Genomic DNA, 26,398 nt, shown 5'->3' with positions numbered 1-26,398 from the left:
ATGATATTCTGATTAACAAACTAGCTAAAAGTGGGCTAGATGGAACAACTATTAGGTGGATTCACAGTTGGCTACAGAATTGGACTCATTCTTATCAATGGAACCTTCTCAAACTGGGGAGAGGCAACGAGTGGGGTACCACAGGGCTCAGTCCTGGGCCCAGTGCTCTTCAACATTTTTATTCATGATTTGGACGAGGAGGTGCAGGGAACGCTTATCAAATTTGCAGATGACACCAAATTGGGTGGGATAGCTAATACCCTGGAAGACAGAAACAAACTTCAAAGTGATCTTGATAGGCTGGAGTGCTGGGCTGAAAACAACAGAATGAAATTTAATAGGGATAAATGCCAAGTTCTACATTTAGGAAATAGAAACCAAAGGCACAGTTACAAGATGGGGGACACTTGGCTCAGCAATACTACAAACGAGAAGGATCTTGGAATTGTTGTAGATCGCAAGCTGAATATTAGCCAACAGTGCGATATGGCTGCAAGAAAGGCAAATGCTATTTTGGGCTGCATTAATAGAAGTATAGCTTCCAAATCATGTGAGGTACTGGTTCCTCTCTATTCGGCCCTGGTTAGGCCTCATCGAGAGTATTGCGTCCAGTTCTGGGCTCCACAATTCAAGAAGGACGCAGACAAGCTGGAGCGTGTTCAGAGGAGGGCAACCAGGATGATTAGGGGTCTGGAAACAAAGCCCTGTGAAGAGAGACTGAAAGAACTGGGCATGTTTAGCCTGGAGAAGAGAAGATTGAGGGGAGACATGATAGCACTCTTCAAATACTTAAAAGGTTGTCACACAGAGGAGGGCCAGGATCTCTTCTCGATCCTCCCAGAGTGCAAGACACGGAATAACGGGCTCAAGTTAAAGGAAGCCAGATTCCAGCTGAACATCAGGAAAAACTTCCTGACTGTTAGAGCAGTACGACAATGGAATCAGTTGCCTGGTGAGTTTGTGGCCTCTCCCACACTAGTGGCCTTCAAGAGGCAGCTAGACAACCATCTGTCAGAGATGCTTTAGGGTGGATTCCTGCATTGAGCAGGGGGTTGGACTCGATGGCCTTGTAGGCCCCTTCCAACTCTGCTATTCTATGATTCTATGATAAATCATGGGGGGGAGGAAGAAGCATTACATACATAGGAATGTCATCATTTTCCCCATCAGATACACCATTCTTAACAAACAAAGTTATGCATAGGTTTCAAGAAAAACAGACCAAATATGCATGTATTTATCCACTCACAAGTTACGCCTATATAACACATGTTCAAATGTTGAGAGCGTTCTTAAGTCCTCAGTCCATTGCATTATGAGAGGTGAGCATATATCCTTCTATTGTTATAAGTCTTTTAACTGTCATAGGGGCTCTGAAAATCCATTTGCGCTGACCATGCATTAACTTCCAAGAAACTGGTAGGTAGTTTAGGACGACATGCATATCATTCCATATTAAAGACTGTTCCAGTACAAAGTTTATCCCTATTATAACCTCTTCCCAAAAGGGGGCAACTACTGGGCATTGCCCAATAGTAACAATACTTAACATTAGATAGCGCTTAAGATTTTTACATTCAGAATTGCACTATCTTCAAGCAACCACTGATCCTGCACACATGGAGGTAGAAAGTTGGTAGGGACAAAAGTGCATACAGGCCCAAGGCCCATACACTGCCCCACCTTCCATGTTCTTTACCTCACCACATTGGTCAGCAAGGTCTAAAGGGGGCTTCTACTCACGTTCACTTGAACACAAGTAGAATCCTCTGCATGATGGGGAACCCTGATAAAAGCATGGTTCGTGATCACACAGAGGGTTCTACTCACAGTCAAGCTAATACAACTAGAAGCCCACCTCAGACCTTGATGCTCAATGTGGCAAGGTTGGGAACAGGGAAGGAAGAGTGATTAGGGTGGAACTCCCACGTGTCCCCTCCCCTTTAGCCCTTACACCTGCAGGCTGAACACCTGCGTAGAGCTACTGGTTATTAATAATTTTATATCCGAGGAGCACATTTTATGTACCTGTTTCCATGCTAGTATCTCTGTGGCTCATGTAAGTTGCAGACATTTCTTGACTTGGTATAGTATTAACAAATAGCAAGTATTGCATGTTCTAAACTTCCCATACTGTATCTCATGGCAGGTTAGCACACCGCAAATCATGCAGGGCTGCTGCCACAAAACTGTGTGTGTTCATTGAGTTCTCTCCCACATGATCATTAAGTTCTCTCCCACATGATCATTGCCACTGGTGAGGGTGAGGAATATGTAATGATATGTTGCTGCAATGGCAAGTATTGATAATATTTTGGCTTTTTATTGTTCATGATTTGTAACTCCACCCCAAGTCATCTTGCAACAACCCTGCAAAGTGGAGGGTGTTCTGTTATTACTGCCACATTGCAAAAGGAGGCTGCATTGAAGCTGGCCTGAGGCCAGCTAGTAAGTTTGTGACTAAGGTGAAATTTCTGTAAATATGGTTCTGTCATTATTTTTCAGGCTTCAAATGTCATTTGCAGAAACTCTACATTTCATGTCAGTTGCAGTTTCCAAATAGATATTGCCTCACACCATTCCCCAGGAATCCTGCACGTCCACTTCCCCTGTCCCTTCCCATCTCCCAGAGTACCTCACTGGTGCTCTGCCAGTTCAGCCCAGCTCATCTAGCCCATCCCTGCATTTATATCAATTGCCAGTTTGTAAGGAGAATGTTTTGTTAGGTGCTAGCTGTGCAAAGATTAAATCACGCTGAAAGTCCAGAGGCAAAGAAGGGAAAGAAGCAACAAAGATGCTATAGGTGTCAGGTTTCGCTGAATGTCATAACGATAAAGGAACAAGTTTCTGTCCCTCCTCAGGTAATCTCTTGCAATACTTCACTTAAAGTAATTGGGATGGGAAACGGGATGGCATGTTTGCTATTGAAGCACAGGAGGGATTGCAACGTTGCCGAATTTTGCACTTTCGAACCAACATGCAAACCAAAACTCAGTCACCCACCTCAAAAGCCGCACTCCTACAAATTTCACAATGGAGTTCTCCAATTAAAAAAATGCAGGCAAAATTGTCCACGTTAGGGGAAAGTGCCCTCAAAAATGCACATGTGAGTGAAAAATAACATTAACAAAATGAGGGAAATTGCTTGCAAAGAGGTGTGTATTAGGCAAAAAATTCCATACAAAATGCACGTATTAAGAGAAATATGCCCAAGCATGTGTACATCTTCCATGCATGAATGTGCGATGGAAATTTCATGCTGTATCTGATAGTTATTGATGAGACTGCCCTTCTCTTTCAGGGACCGTACGTCGCAGCAATTGCATCCGCTAACCTGGGAGACGTATCTCCAAATATAAAGGGCCCTCACTGCATAAACACAGGGGAGTCATGTGAAAACCTTCACAATTATTGCTCAGTAGGCGGGGTAGGTATTGCCACTGAAACCTCAGTGCCTCTCTCGCACACAAGAAGATTCATCCCAATGTGTAGGGTGGACAAAAGCACAATGCTATTAATGCACCAGCCAATTGGCCTTTTATAAAAGGCCAACTGGCTGGTGCATAATTATATATATTTTTTCTGTTTCAGAGTAATTAGTCTCATGAGGTGCTGAAGGTGCTTCAAATGTCCATGAAAAGCAATTAAAACAGAAACAATGACTGTGCCACTGCTCATGTTGTGCGGCCTTTGATGACATCATTACCCACAGGCTGTTTGGAGATGCTTCTGCTGGGCATGAGCGCAGCACCGCCCCATTGCTTCTGAGCACTGAAGGGCACCTGGCAGCATTCCAGCTGACCACGTGAATTATGTCAGCTGTGATCCTTAATGACGTGCTGGCTACCGCATTACGAAATGACTCAGGATGAGCTTGGCCAGGATCTGCGTCCATGTAGCCCAGGTTGTAACTAGTGCTGGGCCGAATCCTGCCCCCTATTTGGGGGGACTCTCTCTCTCCCTGTGAAAGAGGCATTGTTTTTTTCTGCCTCTTTCGCAGGGAGGGGGGGAATTTGGAGAATTTTCTCCTTGGGGACAGGGTTTCTACATACCTTCTTTAAGTGAAGCTGATTGCTGAGGGGCCTCCTCCCTATTTTTTAGTTTTTCAACAACAACAACACCCTTCCTCCAGCATTTGGATAAGCCCAGCAGTTCTTAATGAATGCCTTTTGGAGACCATGTGACCTTGCCCTCTGCACTAAGCATCCAGTAAACACTCCTGAGCTCCTGAAAATGGCAGGGATTTTTTAAAAAAATAGAAAGAAGACCCCCTCAACAACTGGTGACATTTAAAAGGGTATGTGGAAAACCTGTCCCCCTCCCCAAGGAGAAAAATGCTCCAGAATTCTCACCTCTACCAGCCCGTTTCGTCTGAGTTTTTTTCCCCACCTGCCCCACGAAATGCCGAAAATGGAACGGTTGACATTTTCGGCACAGCACTAGTTGTAACCTATTTCATGTACTTTTATCCTTTTTCGTGATCTTGGGAGAGCATCCTCACCTTCTCTCCTCCCCACAGGCACCAAAATAACTGAAAAGCAGGGTGCTGAGCAGCTCTTCTGTAGCTGTGGCCTGGTTTTTTGTCACTGGAACTCCCCATTTCTATTTGATATCCGTTCTCCTCCCCCTTGTGGAATCATAGAGTTCAAAAGAACCTTGCAGGTCATCTGGTCCAAGCCCTTGCTCCGTGCAGGATGAAACTTCAGCATCCCTGACAGGGGGCCTCTGCTTAAAACATGTATTTATTTATTAAAACATTTATATCCCTCCCTATATCACAAGGATCTCAGGGTGGCATACAGATAAAATCATACATATAAAATAGAATAAATATAAAATTCTAAAACAAATTAAACCAATAATATCTTAAAACCAATACAAAATTTTAAAACAGTAAAATCCAATGAAAACAAGACAGTGTGCAGGCTGATGGATTTAGCCATCAAAGGCTCTGTTTAAAAGCCGTGTCTTCACCTGGTGCTGAAGGAAGCCAGTGCCGGCACCAGGGGAGGAGAGCCACCACCTTCCGAGGCAGGTGCTTCCACAGCTGAGCAGCACTTACCATTTTGGCTTAGCCAAACTGCATTCCTCTGAAGTTTCCACCTGTTATTTGAACAGGATGAATATCCCCATGGCTGCACCTTCCCAATTAACCGGGAGTTAACCAGTCACTTCTTAAAAGAATATTAGTTAAGTTTATTGCTGGGTGAGGAACACTAAGGGCGCAATCCTGTGGCTTGCGTCCTCGATTATCGTAAGCCTCCAAACTCATGCTGACAGCCATCCTACGCAGGGCAAGAGGAATGCGGAAGTGATCGTTACATTCCTCTCTCCCTGCATTTTTCATTAGATGGGCAATTTTGCCCATTTAGTTGGGGCTCTGCAGAGCAGGAGGGGCAGCCAGAAGATTCTTTGTAAGCTAGCTGCCCTGGTCTCCATCCCTCCTCACTAGAGAACCACCCTCTTTCCCTTCTCTCCGAGCTCACATTTGCAAGCTTGTAGAGGCTGGCATGGTTCTCTCCATGCTGGCTGTGAAGGGGAGGGGGGGAGCTCCAGGGTTCGAGATTTGAGCAACATCTCTGGCCTCAGATCCATGAATCTGAGAAATCCTATGCCCTCCCCCCCCCCCCCAGATGCTGTCTAGGGGGCATAGGGCTGCTTTGGAGGAGGAGGAGGAGGAAGAGGAGGAGAAGGAGGAAGAGGAGGAGGAGGAGAAGGAGGTGGAGGAGGAGGAGGAGAAGGAGAAGGAGAAGGGAGTAGTACTAGACACAAACTAAACAAGTTACCAGTCTACCAGCAAAGTAAAGAGAAAGAGCCAATTGGGGATGGTATTATTTTTTTTAAGGAAGACAAATATAATTAGGGGTGTCCATCGATGGAAAATCCAGCCCTTTTAGAGGCTCTTTGGATTTGGCTTGCTTTTGTGAACCAAGCCATGTGGTTTACCTAGGTTCCAGGGACACTTAACCACCACCACCCTTTTTTTTTTAAAGAGATTTCCACAAATAACAGCTGCAATTTTCCATATTTTCATAATTTGGACAAATTTTAGCTGTAATTTTTGTTAATTTACATAATTATGCATGATTTACAGCCAAAATTTGCGCAAATATTTTCCCCGAAAATAAATTATGGAAATTCTGCCAGCTGATCCAACTTGTTGCACACCAAGTCGGGCCAGCTGACAGTAGACAGAATGGAGTCGGGGGGGCAGGGCGGGAGCCAACGAGAGCTCATTGACCTCCACACACCCTCCGACATCCTTAAATAAAATCTATTTTATATTAATAGTAGAGGAAGAGGGCCCAAGAGTGTCTTATAGAAGATTATTACAGAGCATATTCATTATTGTTACTCTGTATATAATACCATACCCCATCCTGGCACAATCCAGATGTGTTGGACTATATTTCCCATCATCACTAGCCAACATGGGCAATGACTAGATGTTGGGAGGGCACCAGATTGGAGAGACTAAAATAATATATTCTGAGACAACAAAATCCATCCATTACCGTAGGAGCATGGGAGTCCCATGTTACTTGGGTTATATGAGGAACATTCTGGACAGGGCAGATTTGTGGAATTTGGGGTTATATTTACAAGTTTCCCTCTTTGAACACTACTGCAATGGCTTTTGCTTCTCTATCCCTTGGTATAATACGGCATTCGAATTGCTTGTGACTTTCCCCTTTTAAAATTTTCTTCTAAGGCCAAGATGTGTATAGCTTTTGGTCCTGGCAAGGATATGTTAGAAAGCACCAAAATAATTGGGGGGAGAATCTACTTGAAAGCAAAGGTAAGTCCTACAACTGAAGCCATATGAATAAATTCAAATTCTAAGATTCATTTTCGTTGTTAAAAAAAAATGTTTTTCTGAGAATTCAGTTTTCATCTGTAATATTCTGGAAGTGTCCTTAATCTATTTTTTTTCAGTTGTAAATTGATACGTGTACGTGTAATTCTTTTTGTTTCTTTTTTTCCTTCTAATCCAAGGACACAGGATGAGGAAATATACATTCTTCTCTTGATTTTAATCTTAATTTTATAGGTACCTTGTCCTCTACGTGAAAGGTCATAATTGACTAGCTCATGACCATTCTGATAAGCTTATTTATTTATTTATTTATTTATTTATTATGTTTTTATACCGCCCAATAGCCGAAGCTCTCTGGGCGGTTCACAAAAATTAAAACCATGAAGAGCATAAAAACAACCAACAAATTTAAAAACACAAATACAAAATACAATATAAAAAGTACAACCAGGATAAAACCACACAGCAAAAATTGATATAGGTTAAAACATGAGATTAAAACAGCAAAGTTTAAATTTAAGTTAAATTAGGTGTTAAAATACTGAGAAAATAAAAACAAATAGAGATGACAAAACAGAGTGTGTTATGGTTTGCAAAATATTGGTGGCGTCATTTTCAATGCAATTATTTTGGACAAAATGAGCCATACCATAAGCCAATAACAAATCCTACCACACAAACTTTGAAAAGGCCAATATTCCTGATCTATGAATAGCCACTTGAAATATTATTACTATTTTGTTATGGATTCCCACTGCTGTTTTAGGATTTGGGGGTATATTTTAGGGGTTTTAATTATATATATTGTGTTTTTTATATGTTGGAAGTTGCTTTGTGAGAGTTTTGCCCTAAAAGGCAGCCTAATCATATCATAAATAAATATTTAGAAATTATACAGTACAGAGAAAGGCAACCTCCAGATGTTGTGAACTGGATCTGACCAGATGAAGGGTGTTCAACCTGTTCTGGATGGAGTTGCACTCCCCCTGAAGGAGCAAGTTCATAGCTTGTGGGTTCATAGAACCATCTATGTCACTTGAGGCTCAGGTGGCCTCCGTGGCACAGAGTACCTTCTACCAGCTTAAGTTAGTGGCCCAGCTTCGCCCCTATCTGGACAGGGATAACCTGGATTCAGTTGTGTATGCTCCGGTAACCTCCAAGTTAGATTACTGCAATGCACTCTATGTGGGGCTGCCTTTGAAGATGGTTCAGAAGCTGCAGTTTGTGCAAAATGCAGTGGCCTGATTGATAACAGGGACCAGAAGGTTCGAACAGATTGACTCTGGACCATTTGCATTGGCTGCCTGTACGTTTCCGAGCCCGATTCAAGGTGCTGGTTTTAACCTATAAAGCCTTACATAGCTTGGGACCACAATACCTGACGGAATGCCTCTTCCAACATGAACCTACCCGTACACTACGCTCAACGTCTAAGGTCCTCCTCCGGGTGCCGACTTCAAGGAAAGCTCAGAGGACGGCAACAAGGGAGAGGGCCTTTTCTGTGATGGCCCCACAATTATGGAACGATCTCCCCAATGAGGCCCACCTAGCACCAACTTTGTTATCTTTACAGTGCCAGGTTAAAACTTTCCTTTTCTCCCAAGCATTCAACAGCATATTTTGAGTTTTTAACTGACTCCAAAACTGTGCTTCAACTCTCTGTAACTGTCCCTGCCTTTATAAACAGCAGGTGGGATGGAGCCTTTGAGATATAAACAAGCTGGTTTTCAAATGATCCTTTGTATTTCAGGAACTATATATGGCAGCCTCTGAAGAGATAAATGGTCCCATCAGTTCAGCTCACCAGTGGGTGGACATGAGTAACATTACTGTACAACTCAATGCTACTCATACGGTAAAGTACTGTCAATGCCACATTTTAGGCGGGAAATAACGATATATTATATAATGCATATATAATAACTATATATGCATTATAGTTATTATAATGCATAACCTAACTTTTCATAATTATTTTCCAAAGGGTAAAACATGTAAAGCAGCCTTGGGGTACAGCTTTGCTGCAGGTACCATGGATGGACCAGGAGTGTTCAATTTCACCCAAGGCAAGTGGGGGAAAATATTTATAATTATATTCATTATTGTTACTGTTAGTATAATATTTAACATTCAGTCTTAACCTTGAAACACACTGATGTTAATTCTGATGTGTTGGGTATCTTGTATTCTAATACTTGGGATATAATTTTGCCTCTGGAATTCATCCTTCCAGCATTATCTCTATCAGTGTGGGAGCAACCATGTTTTCTTCTACAAATCTGTGGCAATCCATTTTGGGGGGCATTTATACCATGCCTGTGATAGACCATACTCAAGGTAGCTATTAAACTGCAAGTTCTCACATCTTAAAAGTTTAGCTCTATATTAAAATTTAATCCTATGGGTTGTACCCCGAACCTGGAGATTTATGATCATCCTGTCTAGAGCGGGAGGAACAGTGGAGGCGATCTTCACCTCCCCATCCTTCCACCCTATATTTTTTGCTAGATGGGCTTTTTTGCCCATCTAGCTAGAGTGCTTTGGAAGGTGAGGGAAGGAGGCTGGAGAGGCCTCAGGATAACTCATCTCCTGGCCTCTCCAGTCTCCTTTCTTCCCCACCCACTGCCACATCTCCTTTTCTGAGGTCGAACATGGTTCTTTCTGTGCTGGCTGCAAAGAGGAGGGGGAAGGAGCAGAGCTCTGATTCCCAGATCTGAGGTCAGAGCAGAGAATCGGCCCCTCCCTAATTAGTTATAACTCTTAAACTGATGGATGGCAGGAATTAAAAGCCTTACTTCGCTTGAAAATCAGTACTCACCAGCAACATAAACTAGTGATTACCACTAAACATCTTCGAGGGGAAACATAAGGGAGTTGACACAAAGTTGCATGAGTGGTTTTTTTTTATCAAGGCAATAGAACTGAAGCCACATATCCAATGAAGTCTTTCTGAAAATTCCATGTTATGTAAATTACTCATTTTTTAAAACAAAACATGCATATACTAGAATTAGTTATGCTCCTCTTATACATGATCTAGTTCTTCCAAAATATAAAGAAGGATGGGAAATGGTCTATCCACACTTATCTGTCGACAGGTGCAGTAGAAGGTAATACGTTTTGGGACTCAGTCCGTGATGGCTTCCTTACTGAGCCATCCAATGAAACAGAAGAATGCCAAAGACCTAAGCCAATCCTTCTTCCTACAGGAGAGGTATGAAACATTAGATCTTGCAACCAGTGATCATTGCATTTCAGCTCTGACTTGATCAATGTCTGTGGCCTTGGATTAGCTAGTGTGGCCTCCATGCAGGAAGCACTCAGCCCACTTCTTCTAGTAGTGAGACATGATTCCATGGGTGGAGCATTTGGAAGGAGGTCACTTGAGGTTTATTAGCATTGTGTATTAGAGTATTTTAGAAATACACAGGTTGTGCATAGGTGGAAGTGCAGCTTAAACATGCCAACAGGCAGTCAAATCCATTGTTCCACATCAGATCTATAGAGATACCACAAAATGCTGTCGGCTTACAAAGCCAAAAATCTACCTCAGCCCTTGCTGCCTGTCCCCACAAAGTGCAGCTTCTGTTATTTTCTTAGCGCACGCAGATCTCAGTTTCCACATCCGTAAGCCTGCAAGGAGTACGTGGACCACTTCATTGAGAACACCCCCAACTTTACTCAAAAGTTCTGGCTCCTTTCCTGCTATTCCAGGTTATCAGCTAGCATTCTCCCAAACAAAGGGATGGCCTGGTCAGACTGGGCCAGCAGGTTTGAGCAGCTTTCTTCAGTCCTTCTGGCCCCATCCATCCTATCCTGTCCAACCCCCAAACTTAGAGCAGTACTCTAGACTAGGGCTGTGCACCCCCTACCCGAACCACTTTGGATCCCAATCCGGAGCGAGATCCAGAGGTCCAGATTGATATTCAGCCCCCATTTTGCTGCCCTTCCCCACTTATTTGCCTCCGCGGCAGGCGGCGGAGTCAGGTAAGTGGGGAAGGGGGGACAAAATGGGGGCTGGATAAGCCCCCCATCCCCTTTCCCCACTTATCTAGCTCCACCACCATCGCCACACAGACCGCAGAGGCGGCAGATGGGGGAGCCAGATAAGCTCCTCTCCCCACTTACCTAGCTCCAAAGCTTCGGAACGGTCCGAACTGCTTCAGGCCGATCCGGACCTCCCCCAATCCACTCCGGAAGCAAGCTTCAGAGATTCCAGTTTGGCCCGCTCCACTTCGGATCCGGGGATCCATAACAGAGTGGAGCACACCCCTACTTTAGACATCCCCCAAAGAGTTTGCCCAAGCTTCAGAGGAGGAACTTCCAAGTGTTTGGAGTGGGGTTGGGAAATAAAGTAGCCCTCATGGATTCCCATCCCTCCCACCCTCAACCCCACTATCTACCACTTTGTATAGCAAAGAGCTTTTGTAAGTCAATTTTCAAAAGCACCTTGCACTATATATAGAAGGCTGTTAGTTGAAAATCAGAAACCATGATAGTAAGACTGAAAAAAGTACATGTAGGGAGATTGGTACTTGGCAAACATTTTAGCAATTGGCACAGAATACTGGAAATCTGAGCTTTCATTTTTACTGAACCCAAACATATGGTTTCATTGATATAATTGAATGCAGGCAGACTGTATTGTAAGACTGTAGGGCTCATCACATGGACTTTTTTCTGCCCTGAAACCAGATGTGGGCAACTTGTGGGCCTCCAAATAGTTTGGCCTACAACTCCCATGATTCCTCACCATTGGCTATGATGGCTAGGGCTGATCGGAGTTGCAGGCCAAAACATCTGGAGGGCCACAAGTTGCCAACCCCTGCTTTAGATGATGATATGCCATCACCTCATACCCTCTAATAACCTTTCTCTAATCAGTCACAAGCCCTGTGAGCAACACTGGTTAAGGTGGTTATTGTTAATGTGGTTAATGGCCAAATAAGACTAATCCACAATTCCCTTTCTTTCCTGAAACTCATAAGCTTTCAAAACCTTACCCTTGGCATCCAAAAATTATTGATATCCAAATAGTTATCATTGGATCTGCAGCAATATTGGCTCTTCCAGGAGAGTTTACGTATGTATTCCTACTCTGTGTTTATAGTCTTATTAATGAACATCTGTGGGATTTTGTGTTGAGCTCAGAAATAGGATAAAGATTATATACTTATTTATGGAACATTTGGGAAATGTTTTGCATTGAATTGGGAAAAAATGGAACGATGGCAAAGTAAAATAGGCAATGCAGTACTGATATACTGTAACATCAACAAGGGAAAATCCAGTCTCTATTTAACTATACAGTGCAGTGAAAACAAAATGGCAATCCAAGTCCTATATGCACTTACCCGGGAGTGAGCTCCATTGAATTCAATGAGACTTGAGTAGGCATGTATAGGGTTGCACTGCATGTCCCACTGAAATCAATGGGACTTAAGTCAGTCATGACTAACTTGTTCTAGCCGTTTCAGTAGGATTTAGAAACAATAAATTATCATTCTTTTTCTAGTCTTTTCCGCAAGATTGGAGATGTCGATGATTTTCTTTGACCTTCTCCTAAACCAGGGGTGGGTGCCATTTTTAGGTGGAGTTCACATTAGTGACTGGGGAATCCTTCAGGGGCCACATGGGTTGGTGGTGCTGGTAGTAGGTAGGGGTGGTCAGGTGGAGCCAGGACAGGAGGCAGGCACACATACTCACCTTCCCTTCATCTCTCATACACAGGCACCCGCCATACACATAACCCTTCTCTCTCTCTCTCTCTCTCTCTCTCTCTCTCTCTCTCTCATACACACACACACACACACCTTTGTGACCTCAATGAATAAATGATCAAACTTCAATGTGCTTTGATAGCTTTCTGCATGTTCTGGTCTATGGAAGTGAATAGAAACTGATATTGCTGTTTTCATGTCTCTCAGGACAATGTCTGGGCGGAGAATACGTGAAGCTGTTAAAAGTGTAAGTAAGGAGCTTCAGAATTACTAAGGAGATTCAGAATTAGGCGAAAATTAATGACCCATAAGAGTGGTTCTCCTCCTCCTCCTCCTCATTTCTCAATTGCCCATTTAATTAATTGACTCATCTATGAGGCCTAAGTAAGCTGGCTTGGATGATGCCTTCCTTTTTATTATACCTGCCTCACTCACTGCCCACATGCCTGAACCACAACCCATTGCCACAATTCTATAATTCAAATCCAGAGACAGAGGAGAAATTGGTTTTGCACTTCCAAACCACTATGCAAGCCAAAACTCAGTTACCCTTCAAAATGCTCACTTTTCAGTATTTTGCAATGAAGTTTCCAATAAAAAAATAAAAGTGGTTATTAGAGAAAATAATATTCAAAGAGCAGCTTGCAAAAACTATATTAGGTGAAAAACGCATGTACATATTGGGAGAAATGTGCACAAAAATGCAAATTAATTTTCATGAAAACTTTTTTTTAAAATCTCAACATTTGAGATAAACCAAAGTTAAGATTGAAAAAAGGAGACACTTAGAGAAACTGAAATAGAGAGATTAATCCATCCTATTCAAAACATAACCTCACAAAATCTCACATGAAAACTCACATGTAACAAACACTCATGCACACATGCCCATTTCCATAGCAACTATTCTTAGTTCCAGATAGATAGTGCTTTGGCTATTAGCAGTCATAGCTTCTAAGGGTACATGGAGTTGTATGGCTTATCCATGAGACAGGAATAGCACTTGCTGTCCAGCTGTGGAGTCCTCCATGTCCAACTCTCCTCCTGTCTGCCCTGCAGGATGTTTGGCCCCTACATCTGCCTGTTCCAGTTCCAGTTCAGAGGTTTATGATCTCTTGGCAGAACAAGATCCAATTTGGGGCTGTTGCGTAATGGAGGAACTCTTAAACCACTGCTCCTTCCTTCCCTTTTCTGCTCAGCTCAGTTTCAGAGACTTCAAGCCCTAATAGGGATCCACCTAGTTTGGCCAGGCCACCCCTTAATCTAGCAGACCATACAGGTTTTTGAGTAATGGCAGTAGCCTGAATCCCAGCTGCTATCGGGTACTTGATCACCATCATTACTTGATGGTGATCAAGTAATCACCATCATTACTGCCTCAACAAAAACTGGGCAAGGGCGAAGCTGCTTCTTGAAACCTGCTTGGTCCTGAAGTTCTAAAACCATCAGGTTTATAATTAACTCGACCATGCATTAGGGATAAGGATGTAATAACAGGACAAAGTCAGCTCAAGGGTGGTATATATGTGGAGAATGATAAGAGAAAATGCCTGCTGAGGACTCATCCAGTTTTTATGATAAACAGAAGACTACTTTCTCCTATGCCAAACCACACGTTCACAGAGATCGTAAGATGAGGCACCCCTGCTGCCTGAAGTACGATGGTGGTGGGAGACCAGAGAAAGAGAGAGCACCTTTTCAGCAGTGGTAGATTTACTTCTGACACCATGTTTTAGTAGTGCTTCCCTAGCCCACAGAAGACAGAGGCCTACTTGCTGTGATTAAAGCTTTATTCAGAATGAGACAGGATCTGCTGAACTTACTGAGGCTCCTCCCTCATGACCTCTGTACTGGAGTTCAGCTTCCAGCCTCTTTGCAATACCCTGATAGGATGGAACTGCTATCTCTTCTAACAGTGGCTTCCCTCCTTTGGAATGCTCGCCCCCGGGAAGCCCACCGGGTCCCTATATTATTATCATTTAGGTACCAGGTCAAAACATTTCAATCTTCCCAGGTGTTTATGAACTGAAAATAATTTTAGTATTTTAATTTTCAGACCGCTTTGATATTTTGGGGTTTAATTTTAATATTGTTGTTTCAGTTTTGTATCTTTCGTCTTTTCATTATATTGTGTAGTACATTTTATCTATGTTGTTAGACATCGTAGAAACAAAAAAGGCACAAAATATGAATTATAGATAAAAACAAACAAATCATTACTATACGTGTGTTCTGAACTGGGAACGGTTCTACTCGATGCTGATTTACTGACTGGTGTGCCTGTTTTCTTAGGAATTTGAAAGTCATGGGAAACAAGGAATGAATATTTTAACTTCAGGTCTTTGCAACGTTTATACCCATTACATAACTACGTATGAAGAATATCAGGTAAATACATCAACATTCTAAGACAAAACTTTTTTTTTTAATGTTCAGCCAGGTTTCATTAGGGTCACAAACTAACTCTACCCCCTCTCCGACCCCCTAAGAAAACCACCATTTGTTTATCAAAAGCTAAAATTTTGTATTAGTTACTCCCAGGAATAAAGAAGAGAAGACTGGGGGCAGGGGGAGTGGATACGATGGCACTTTTCAAGTACTTAAAAGGTTGTCACACAGAAGAGGGACACAACCTCTTCTCTGTCATCCAAGACTGTGGGACACAAAATAACGGGCTCAAGTTACAGGAAGACAGATTTCAGTTAAATATCAGGAAAAACTTCCAAATGGTCAGAACAGTCAGACAATGGAACCAATTGCCTCAGCAGGTGGTGGACTCTGGAAGTATTCAAGCAGACACTAGGCAGCCATCTGTCAGGGATCCTTCAAACTGGATTCTTGCACTGAGCAGGGAGTTGGACTCAATAGCCTAAATGGCTCATTCCAACTCTATGATTCTATGAACTTTAGGAATAACTGTCTCTCCCCTCTTGTCCTAAATTTTTTAATATTGTATTTCATATTATGCTTTTATACTGGTTGTTTTATATTTTGAATGGTTTTTGTGGTTTTAATTTTTGTAAAACACCCAGAGAGCTTCAGCTATTGGGCAGTATAAAATGCAATAAAATGAATGAATAAATAAATTATACTGTTGAAATTGAAAACTTGGGTTAACCTGGAATGGTGGCAGGGGTGGGAGGGGTTGTGTGTAGAAAGACTGTGAGTTCCAACCAGTTCTGGTACTCAGAACAAATTCCTGGGCTCAGAATTCTTTAATCCTAAATGTATGTACTCCGGTTGGTAGATCTCAGGGTTCTGGTAAAAAAACAAAATTGACCCTGCAAGCCTTAAGTCTGCTCACCACTGTATTTGTTGGTAATGTGAAATGTTGAATTCTCCAAATGTCTCCCTCTCTCTCTTCATAGATTCAAAGATATGAGGGAGCCTCCACCATTTTTGGGCCACACACTCTTTCGGCTTATATCCAGTCATTCCGACATCTTGCCAAGGCTCTTGCTACGGTAATAAAAAGCTGTATAGCTGCATAGACGTATAGAAAAATGTGACCCAGAGCAGATTTCTGATTCTTTTTATTTAAATTGCAACAAAAATGCATGCATGTTCTCCGCCGTTTTATAAGCCAGTTTAAAAGACTTAGGGCACAATCCTATGCATCTTTAGACAGGAAAAAAGTCCTACAACTCCCAGTTTTCCCCGGCCATAAGTTGTAGATTTTTTTTTCTGTCTAAATGTGCATAGGATTGTGCCTTTAAACCTCCTTGTGGTGGAAAGGCAGTATCAAAGTGGAATTATTCTCACACTACAATTGGTGCTATAATAAGTTTCCTATTTTCTTCTGCATGAAACAGCATCTTGTCTCAATTTGTTTTCAGCTTTTATTTCATGCATCCAGTATTCTGGAGAGGACATGGCTGGCTGGCTGGCTGGCACCTTGAACAGAAATACTTCACATAGAAACATCCTGTTACAGGTCCAGGGCTGGCCCACCCATGAAGCAGGGTGAGGCACCCCATCAGGCAACAGAGGAGGAGAAGCAGTGAATTGCACTACTTCCCACCTCTGCCTCCACCACTGCCCCCTCCCCATCCAGCAGGTGCTCTAGAGAGTCCTGCCAGCCACTCTCCCACTGTGCCATTTGCTGCAGCAAGAAAACAGCCCCAGCAGGGCTCTCTGGAGTGGCACCCAACCCTCCATTTTCATCATTGAGAGCCATGGAGCTGGAAGAAGTGGCTATGGGGCTCTCATAAGAGCTTGCCCAGGTCTCAGGAGACTGGGGCAGCTGCATCTTCCAGCCACATGGCTCTCCATAGATTGGCAGTGATATGGGGTGCATGGGAAGGGGGTAGGAGAGTCCCATGTGGCAGGAAGGGGGCATGATGTGGGGGCAGCACATGTTCTTTTCTGCTCAGGTGGCAAGAGGGAGCACTTGCACGGGGGCTGTACGGGTCCCACTTTTTTCTTCTACCACTCCACTCTTGTCCCTGTTTCTTTTCTTTTACTGTATTCCTCAGTTAAGAGGAAATCGACAGTTTTCATTCAAAGCAAATGCCCTTCATTTTAGGATACTACTCAGGACTTGCCAAACAATCCAGAGCCACTCCTGTTAAATATAACAAGCCTGAACTTTCTGCCTCTTATTTTGGACACAAAGCCAGTGGGTCGTAGTTACGGAGATGTGGTACAAGATGTCCGCCCAAAATATCGAGTGGTATGTATACCTTTAAAAAAAACACCTCCCTACTACTTTCTTCTTTCATATCATTTTGAATAGGGAACTTATTCAGCTTCTTAATACATTATACATACCAGGGGTGGGCAGCTCTGAGTGGCCAGGGGCCACTTTTGCCCTTCCAGACTCCCCACAGGCTACAGGGGTTTTATGCGGCCCATGGGCTGCATGTTGCCCAACACTGCTATATTCTAAAAGTAGACTCATTTTTCAAGTGCCGAACTTTCTGTAGCCAAAATGGCACCATCTTAACACATGGAGGTGGAATTGGTAGGTTTGGGGAGAACCCCAAAGTTTGTGGAAGTACAAAAAAAAAATCTTTAGAAAAATCCTTAAGGCAGAAAAAAACCAAAACTACCAATTGAGGACTGAGCATGCTAAGAGGGGAAGGACAAATGGCTGTTGGCAGGGGGAGGATGGAAAACCTGGTGGGAGGGAAGAATGGAATGGAGTATTCTGGGACAGGGTAGGACTAACAGGCTGGAACCCTGAACAAGAACAGTTTTGCAGGTAGAATGAGTTTTGGATTAAGCATGAAAGCTAATTATGATTACAATTGGACCCGTAATTAAGTGTGAACAAAAAAAGGAACTAATAATGATTAAGAGCAGGACTCAAAAGGAAAAAAAATCAAAAATATTGAATATTATCTTGAGTTTGAATCTCTCAGAAAGTCAGCATTCTTTGTTTCTTTGTTTTTAAATGGATATTGTCTGTTTTTATACTTTTTATGGTTTTAAATTTTGTATATTTGTTTTTAATGTTCACTGTTTTTAATCTTTGTAAACTGCCCAGAGAGCTTCGGTTATGGGGCAGTATATAGATGAATAATAATAATAATGATGATGATGATGATGATGATGATGATGCAATAACTATATTATATTAGATTTAGTTATATCTATGCCTATTTTTTATTTTTTGTTCCACCTTTCTATATAAAATACCCAAGATGACTACCACCTTATCCTCTTTTTCATTTGAAATTCACAGCCACAATAAGTCATAGAACAAAAAGCAAGAGAATGCAGACTTAACCTTACTTGTGTTGAGATAATTCATCCTAATATTTGAAAACAAAACTAAACACATCTTTATCTGAACAAGCCTTCCTTGATTGAACAGCCATGATTTTATTCTTACAGTCTGATTTTTTATATTTTAATTTTGTACTTTTGTACTTTGTACTTCTTCTTTGATAGTTCACTGTTTGGGAATCCTGTTGGATGTAGAGTGGTATATAAATTTTGTGAATAGATAAAATAATAAATATTAGGTGTCTGAACTTTCCACACATATGGAATCCATTCCAAGACACTAAACCCATTGATATAAAATGGATCCATGCTGGACTCTGCCATCGCCTTTCCACAGCAACTGGATTCCTTCATGCCATCACTAACCAATTTGCACAATTTACCCAAGTTAAGAAAGAAATGCCCCTTTCCACAGTGAAACCCTGAATATCGCTGCAAATATTTGCAGCGGCACTAGAATCCCTCCAGTACTGAAATGAAGAGCTTCCTTCTCCTTCCCTTCAAAATTATTATACTGTAGGATATGCACATGGCCGCACATTTGTACAATGATCACACTACTAATGCAGGTGTGGCACTTGCACCACCACAGCACTCGGGGGTGGGGGTTGCTTGAGGTGAACAAACAGTAACCACCGAATTTCAGGAGGTTGTGCAGGAGAGATTCTTGGTAACTTATATTCTTGTACGGAACATATAGTTCATTTTCTCATAACAAACTCGATCTCTCTCCTAGGGAGAGGTTGCTAATGCGCATTTTATCGGCGCAAATCCAAGGAATTCTGCACAAAATATGGTAAGAATCTTAACAGATTTGTATGATGGTTTGAGTCCACTGGTGGCTTCTCTCCTGGATTTACCTGTGGAGGTCTGGAGTGCAAGGAATAGGAGAGCAGCGAGGCTGGACAAGAGGATACAAAGAGGAGGAGGAGGAGGAGGAGGAGGAGGAGGAGGAGGAGGAGGAGGAGGAGGAGGAGGAGGGCTAGAAGTGATTGAAGCAAATTGTTTAAAAACAGCTCAGACCAATTAGTCTCAGAGGATTGCTGAGCAGGGTCAGTCTGATCTAACACACCTTAAATCCACGGGTGTCACTCTTTGAGTCACTGTTTTATATTTTGCAGTTTAGTGTCTGACTAGTTGCACCATGTTTTTCAGAGGACTTTCACTTTCCTTACGGTAGAGAAATTCGACAATGCTTCCAAAAGCTGGCAAGTGGTGGATGATGATGCCTCATGGGATACCAAGTGAGTAATTCCACCAAGACTTCACATATTTGAGTGGGGGGGGGGGACACCTCAGACCCAGCAGGATGATCATTTCCTACGAACAGGTGCACACTGAGAGTGCTTCCAGGTTTGGGGGTACTCCCAGTGCTACCACTAGGAAGGCATTGTAGAGCCATTCCATCTTTTTCTCTTGAATGGACTTTCAGAGATCAGAAAAAAGATGAAAGTCATGGTGGGAAAACATGGAAGGGTCATAAGCAGAAAACCATGCCATCTGCCCTTGCCCCACTAAAATTCCATGGGTGATGCAAGGCAATAGCATGATAAAAACTTGATCTGGAAGCAATCCTAAGGCTAAACTGCACATGACACTAAAGACATCGCCTGCAACTGCATGGATTTTTTTTATTGCAAATAGTAGTTGTAGCGGCCCCAGTCAGGATCAGGGGCATGCAGGGCCAGCGCTACCATTAGGCCAACTAGGCAGCCGCCTAGGGTGCAGACCTCAGAGGGGCGCAGTACTGCCCTTTAAGGGTTACAGTTTTATACAAATTAGCTGTTTTAAGAAAAAAAACATAATAAAAGGAAAATATAATAGTTCAGAAACTCTTCTTGAACAGCTGAATCGAAGTTGGCAATTTTGGGGGGTGGGGAGCAAGTAGCTTGCCTTGCCTAGGGTGCAAAATAGTCTGGCACCAGCCCTGGGGCCATGACATGCAAGGGAATGGGTTTAACCCTTTTTTCTGTGCCAAGGTCCTGACAAAAAACATTCCCTGCCCCCAAAGCTACTCTTCCTCTTTGGCACAGCAAGGGAGTTCCCACTGGGAATCAACAAAGAGGTTCCTATGTCAAATAATAACTTGGGAATCAGTGATTTTTATCAGGGCCACAGCATGAATGGGGGGGGAAAGATTTTTTAAACTTTCCCAATGGCATAATCCCACCTGAGGTTTGCCTCTATTGCAGCACCTGTACATCTGCATAGAAATTCTGAGGATGCTTTGAGAACACACTATTGGGAATTGGGGCTGAGCCAACGGAATGCATTCTCATCACACAAAAAGCCAAAGGCAGCCATGTTGGCCCATAAGAAAAAATTCAAAATCTGTATTAGGTCAATACTTTTATTAGGCCAACCCAAACGTAACAAAATAAGTTCACAGGCTTTTGAGTTCTCCAGAACTCTTAACCAGGCAAAACGGAGTGGTGGAGGGGGAAAATTGGCTGACGTTGATGCCATGGGGGCTACATTTGGTCACATTCTTAAAATGGAACGTGGGAGGAGGCTCTGCTATGGGGTTGGGCAACTTGTGACCCTCCCGATGTTTTGAACTACAACTCCCATCAGCCCTAGATGTGTGTAGTTGGCAGGGTAAGAAGGCACCACTGTGCAGGCGCGGATTGAGAGACTAGCTCTGGTGCCAAAAGTGATTAAAATCTTTAATAATTCTTGTCTGTGTCCGGAATGCTCGACGTTTCGGATTAAAAATAATCCTTCTCCAGGGGCTGACGCTGAAAATCTTATTCTTATATTTTAAATACTTTCTGGAGCCTTTTTCCTTTTTGAGCGTTCTGCTGAACTGCCTCTAATCAAAGAGTTCTAGGAGCCAGAACTCTTTGATTAGAGGCAGTTCAGCAGAACGCTCAAAAAGGAAAAAGGCTCCAGAAAATATTTAAAATATAAGAATAAGGTTTTCAGCGTCAGCCCCTGGAGAAGGATTATTTTTAATCCGAAACATCGAGCATTCTGGACACAGACAAGAATTATTAAAGATTTTAGTCACTTTTATCGGCACCAGAGCTGGTCTCTCAATCCGCGCCTGTCGCATCAGCCCTAGCCAGCATAGCCAACGGTGAGAGATCTTGGGGAATGTAGGCCGAAACATTGGTAGGGTCACAAGTTGCCCATCCCTGATCCATTAGGTGATATGCAGGCTTCTGGTTGTAGCTAGGATTATCCATAAGGCTGTTGCAAAGATCTGGATGGCAGCTGGATTTCATATTTTCTATAATGAGGAAATCAACCATTGATTTTTTCTTCATCCTAACATTCTGGATGGGGATGATAGGAGTAGGAGTCTAACACCTCTTGAGAAGAAGCTGGGGGAAGACTGATGTAAACTCTACTTTGGCTCTTTCAATTCATTCCTGTCCCTGTGTTGTTACCAGATTCATTCACATCTCTATGAAGCTTTTGGCTCACATCCTCAAAACAATCATGTAGTGTAAAATTAGTCTGCCAAAAGGTGCAGGTTTTTGTATTAGTGACTTTGTGATACTTGGAGCCTGCAGAATGTGTTCTTGGGAAATTCTTTATCCATAAACATAACTTCTGTGGTTTAATGCAACATCTGAATAAGCTTTTCCATCTTCAGTGATGACTTCATTGAATAGACTGGCAACTTTGGTATATGGGATAGAAATGATGCCTGACACCACCAATATTCTATTTGTGGTCTTCCGCAGAGCTTCCCAGCTGTAATTTGTCCTAAGTGGGTAACCCTATACTGGCTGTTGTGGTGTTAAAAATGGTCAATGATACAGCCTCAGTCCATAAATATAAATAGACACCTAATTAGCACACAATATATTGTTTAGCCTTTTAACTACACAGATTATGCCTTTAAACACCTCAAATCTGAACATTTGTTGCTAGTAATAGCAGGTTCATCCCAGCTAGATACCGAAAGTAAACACTATAGAATATACATTTTGCAATAAAGGTCTTGGCAAGAGCAAATGGCAAACTGAATATCCCATTGTCATTAGCTCTTTTACATGCAGTAAATACTATATGTTGGACAGAAGACTTGCAAACTTATTTTTCATTTCTTTCCGCAAAACATGAGACCACAAACCAGGAGTGTTCCTTTCTCCCATAATGCAGTTTCCTGTTTTTAGGACATAACTGGGATTTGTAATCCTTAAGAGAAAATGTTTTTTTTCTGTTCCATACAATATGGCAAAATCCTTTTTTCAAACGGGTTTCTAACCTACTGAAGCAGAGGAAATGTGTAGAAAGGGCCTCTTCTCTCCTTAAGACCTTGTCTTAATTACTGCTCCAAGCTCCTGGCCATGCAAGTGGGTGGTTGTTTTTTAAAAGGTCAGTGCAGCATCGATCATTGGAAGGTGATTTCTTTGCCTCTGTTCATGGTGTAAAATAATAATGAGCTCGGCATATATATAGTGCACAATGTAGCAATTTATCCAACAAATAAGAGATTAACAAGATTTAAAGATTAAGCACTGAACTGGAACCAAGGGAATCGGAAAAGCAAGTGATGGGGTCACACAAACGTTTGCTGCTTATTTCCTTCACATCCTTTCCACAAATTGACTTAACAATTATTTGTGTTTTAATAAATGTGAGTGCCTGGGGATGCTGGGAGATGTAGTTCAACACATCTGGAAGGCAGTAGATTGGGGAAGGCTGGTCTATGGCAAAGTAAGCCAGAGCACTCATTCTTCTTAAGGATGGTGAAGTGGTTTAATCCATGATATTTGCTTTTCCCACTAGGTTCATCTGGCAGAAAGGCAAATTGGGACATAGCACAGCTATAGTAGAATGGCACATTCCAACCAACACTGAATTAGGAAACTACAGACTACAATATTTTGGTCACAACAAAGAATTCCTGAGTTCCGTGATCCATGCATTCAATGGCTCGTCTTCAATATTTGAAGTTTCAAATTAAAATGTGAAAGTTAAAGTTGTTACTGGGTTGGATCATGATTTCGGTGTGCGCCACTGCACTGGTGGAAGCAGATTTCCCCACCCCTTCCACCCACTCCACCATATTCCCTCCAGCCCCCTGAAAATGCTACATAGAGGGTCAGGCGACTCTGATGAAAGGGGTGAGCATCCCCCAAATTGGGTGGAGGCACCTTCCATGACAAGAGCCCTTCTAGCAATGGGCACCATGTTCTGCATCCAACTCATTCTTGAACAGAAGCTGTGCTTTAGCTGAATTTTTATTATTATGAGTAAATGGAAGGTTTTCATACATCAGCTTGGAGGCCCATCTGTTTTGCCACCAGTCCACAATTTGTCCTAGTCTTTCTCTCTCCCAAAAATTCAACCAAAGTGAGGCCAAAATAAGTCATTTTCCTTTCAGTAGACAGCTCCATGCCAGTATTAGAGTGCTCACAATACTCACATTTTTTATCAACCCTCCGCTATTAAGCAGGACATGGATCAAAAGCATCACATTAGTTGGCTGCACATAAAAGAGCATTTAAAGGAGAGCTGTTCTGCAATTTTTTTAACTGGTGTGGGCATATCTTTAAGAGTTTAAAATGAAGCTTCTGATGATATCCCATTCCAGTCAGTGACTCATTACACTCACTCTTTAACCATGCGTGCCTAGGCATGTATACTCAGAAGTAAGTTCCACTGTGTCCAATGGAGCTTACTCCCTAGTAATTATGTTTAGGATTGTAGCCAAAAAGTGACGAAGTGGGTTCTTACCCACAGAAGCTTTTGCCTCATTAGCAATCCTACACATGTCTACTCAGTAGGAAGTCCCATTGAATTCAGTGGTTCTCATTTCCAGATAAGCAGGTGTAGGATTGCAGCTTAAATGCATTCAGATTTGGTGGTACAAGACTCTGGCTGTCACTAAATGACTGGCAGGTCGATTTCATGACATTGTTAATAAGGAGGATGTCTTCCGCCCTTCCACACACACCCTATCCCGCTGTCAGAAAACTCAGAGATAATCAGCTTTAGAAAATAAATCCTCCAAATCTCGTGTATTGGAGGCACTGTGCTATAGTTCTGCCACTAGATGGCACTGTTTTATTGTTTTGAATGAAAGTTCAAGCTCAAGGTAGAGATAGGAAGTATTCCATTCAAACCACATGGCTGCCCATGTAATAAGTTGATTGCAATCTCAGGATGAAAATAGAGGCAGAAAAACAGTGGGTGTTTGTTTTTTTAATATAGAGAAGCTCTCTGTTGTTCGTACTACTTAAGGATTTGGCTTGCAAGCTGGAATGTGGACTTTCAAGCCTAGCCTACGAAATGGCATTAGCTGCCATTAAACAAACAGAGGTTTCTGTCGCTGAAACTAAAACAATGCCCCAAACCTGGGAAATGGTGTTGAGCCAGATGTTTGCACTAATGTAATGCACTGCACCCTGGGCCATACTGACTGTCCTGTATCCCTTCACTAGTCCATTAAGTCTGCAAGCTTCTAGGATGCGGTAGGCAATACAACTATGTGACGTTTGGGAGAAACGCCATGTGAAAAGTCATATTTATTAAATGGCTCCCATGCAGATGGCACAGAGCTCACCCGGAAGAGGAATGTATTTGTGATAGGGTATTTGAGGTCACCACAACTGCATGGACTCACCACAAATAGGTTCACTTATGCAGCTGCATCAATATGGTCACATCCCAAGCAAGCACAGATGTGGACAGCCACACATATGAACTCAGCCACAGTGGCCTATAAGCGTTCTGAGATACTCAGCAAGAGAAGTGAATGAAACAAACGAGGTAGAGCAGGAATCGGTCTGGGTTGTTTTGACAGCCCTACAGTGTGCTGTGTTACAATTTATTCTCATTATTATTATTATTATTATTATTATTATTATAATTATTATATTATCTAATCTCTGAAGTGACTACTTCTGTTTCATATGCCAAAATAATGCAGAGGATTAGAAAGTCTGAAGCAGGCAAAGTATCACCTGAACACAACTAATTTAGGCTGTGTTTCTACCCTGTTGGAAATCACTGTTTTCTTCAGCAGTAAGCTACTGTACCAAGTGAACAAGAGTCTCCTTTGTGGTGGCAGTGCAGACAGAAGAGGAGTATTTTACTAATAAACAAGTGGGGTTTGATCCAAAATTAGTCGTGCTTACAAGTAGACCCACTGAAATCAATGGGACAAGTAAGTCATGACTAATGAAATTTCCATTGATTTCAATAGATCTACTCTCAGTATACCGAAGTCTGGATCCAAACCTAGCTCTTTAAGAGGATAGGTGTGAATGCACCCAACATTAATGAGAATTCTCTGGATTTTAATAAGCTAGATACTGAACAAGGGAAAATAAAATGAAGAACATCGGAACTAAAAATTGACTGCCTTCTGAATAATGTAGCTTGAAATGTTTAATATTTGGTAATCCCTTAGGAAAAGCACAAAGATATATTTGAATATCAGGGACATACTTTGCCAATTAAATGTACTGAAGGCTCTTATAAAGTGCTCACTGTATTTTAGCAAGAGTTTGTAGCTTACCATAAATAGCTGGGGGTTCCTCCACAAGCAAGCACCAATGTGGATGGATGCCTGTTTGAACTGCACAGCCTCAAGATATTCCGCTGTCATTCTCTGGCTTGAATACATAAGGCCAAATTATAAACTGCAACAAATCAAAGCAGCAGACACTTAGGACTGCTCAATTGTCCAATGAAAGCTGGCACCTATACTTCATCTGGGCCACCAACGTGACAACTATTCCTTGAATTGCTAGAACATCGCCGTAACAGAAGGAAATAACATTTCTAACCATCTTCCAGCTGAGAGCAGCCTTTGCATTGCCCTCATGCCATGAATTGTTTTCAGGTGCTCTGCAGAGGACACTTCTGCGAATCATTGGCCTTCCAAAGTCATATCCCAGTTGTTTATCAAATCTAGGCACATTGTATCGTTAAAGCTGATTCCAACATATTTAAAATAAGGTCAACTACAGTATAAAACACAGATCTCCAGCTGGGTCCTTTTGCAAACGACGCTGGGATCTGTTAAGAGCGATTTTCAGAGTTAACCAAAGGCCATATAAAATATACGTGTTTAGACTCTCGCTCCCTACCCAACCTGCTCCCAGGCTATTTTTCCAGGCAAGAGCATGTGCAACATTGAAAGGCTTACGAGCCACCAAAATTCTTA

The 26,398-nt window shown here is 42.3% G+C and overlaps 1 protein-coding gene across 1 annotated transcript in view; it reads left to right on the top strand.

Annotated features, from left to right (window-relative positions):
• The window catches only part of ASAH2 (N-acylsphingosine amidohydrolase 2), a 65,726-nt gene extending 42,523 nt beyond the window's left edge, over positions 1–23,203 (top strand). The window contains exons 9-21 of the mRNA XM_063132914.1: positions 3,302–3,427; positions 6,713–6,799; positions 8,568–8,672; positions 8,802–8,883; positions 9,916–10,031; positions 11,806–11,900; positions 12,745–12,784; positions 14,830–14,925; positions 15,906–16,001; positions 17,063–17,209; positions 19,004–19,063; positions 19,423–19,511; positions 23,011–23,203. Coding sequence (XP_062988984.1) covers positions 3,302–3,427; positions 6,713–6,799; positions 8,568–8,672; positions 8,802–8,883; positions 9,916–10,031; positions 11,806–11,900; positions 12,745–12,784; positions 14,830–14,925; positions 15,906–16,001; positions 17,063–17,209; positions 19,004–19,063; positions 19,423–19,511; positions 23,011–23,188 — 1,317 coding nt within the window. The 3' untranslated portion in view covers positions 23,189–23,203. The remainder of the gene's footprint in view (positions 1–3,301; positions 3,428–6,712; positions 6,800–8,567; positions 8,673–8,801; positions 8,884–9,915; positions 10,032–11,805; positions 11,901–12,744; positions 12,785–14,829; positions 14,926–15,905; positions 16,002–17,062; positions 17,210–19,003; positions 19,064–19,422; positions 19,512–23,010) is intronic.
• Positions 23,204–26,398: the final 3,195 nt, after the last annotated feature.

The sequence above is a fragment of the Elgaria multicarinata genome, chromosome 8 (assembly GCF_023053635.1).
Source record: "Elgaria multicarinata webbii isolate HBS135686 ecotype San Diego chromosome 8, rElgMul1.1.pri, whole genome shotgun sequence".
Lineage (NCBI taxonomy): Eukaryota > Metazoa > Chordata > Lepidosauria > Squamata > Anguidae > Elgaria > Elgaria multicarinata.
The sequence above is the reverse complement of the archived record's forward strand: the minus strand, read 5'-3'. Positions and strand labels throughout refer to the sequence as shown.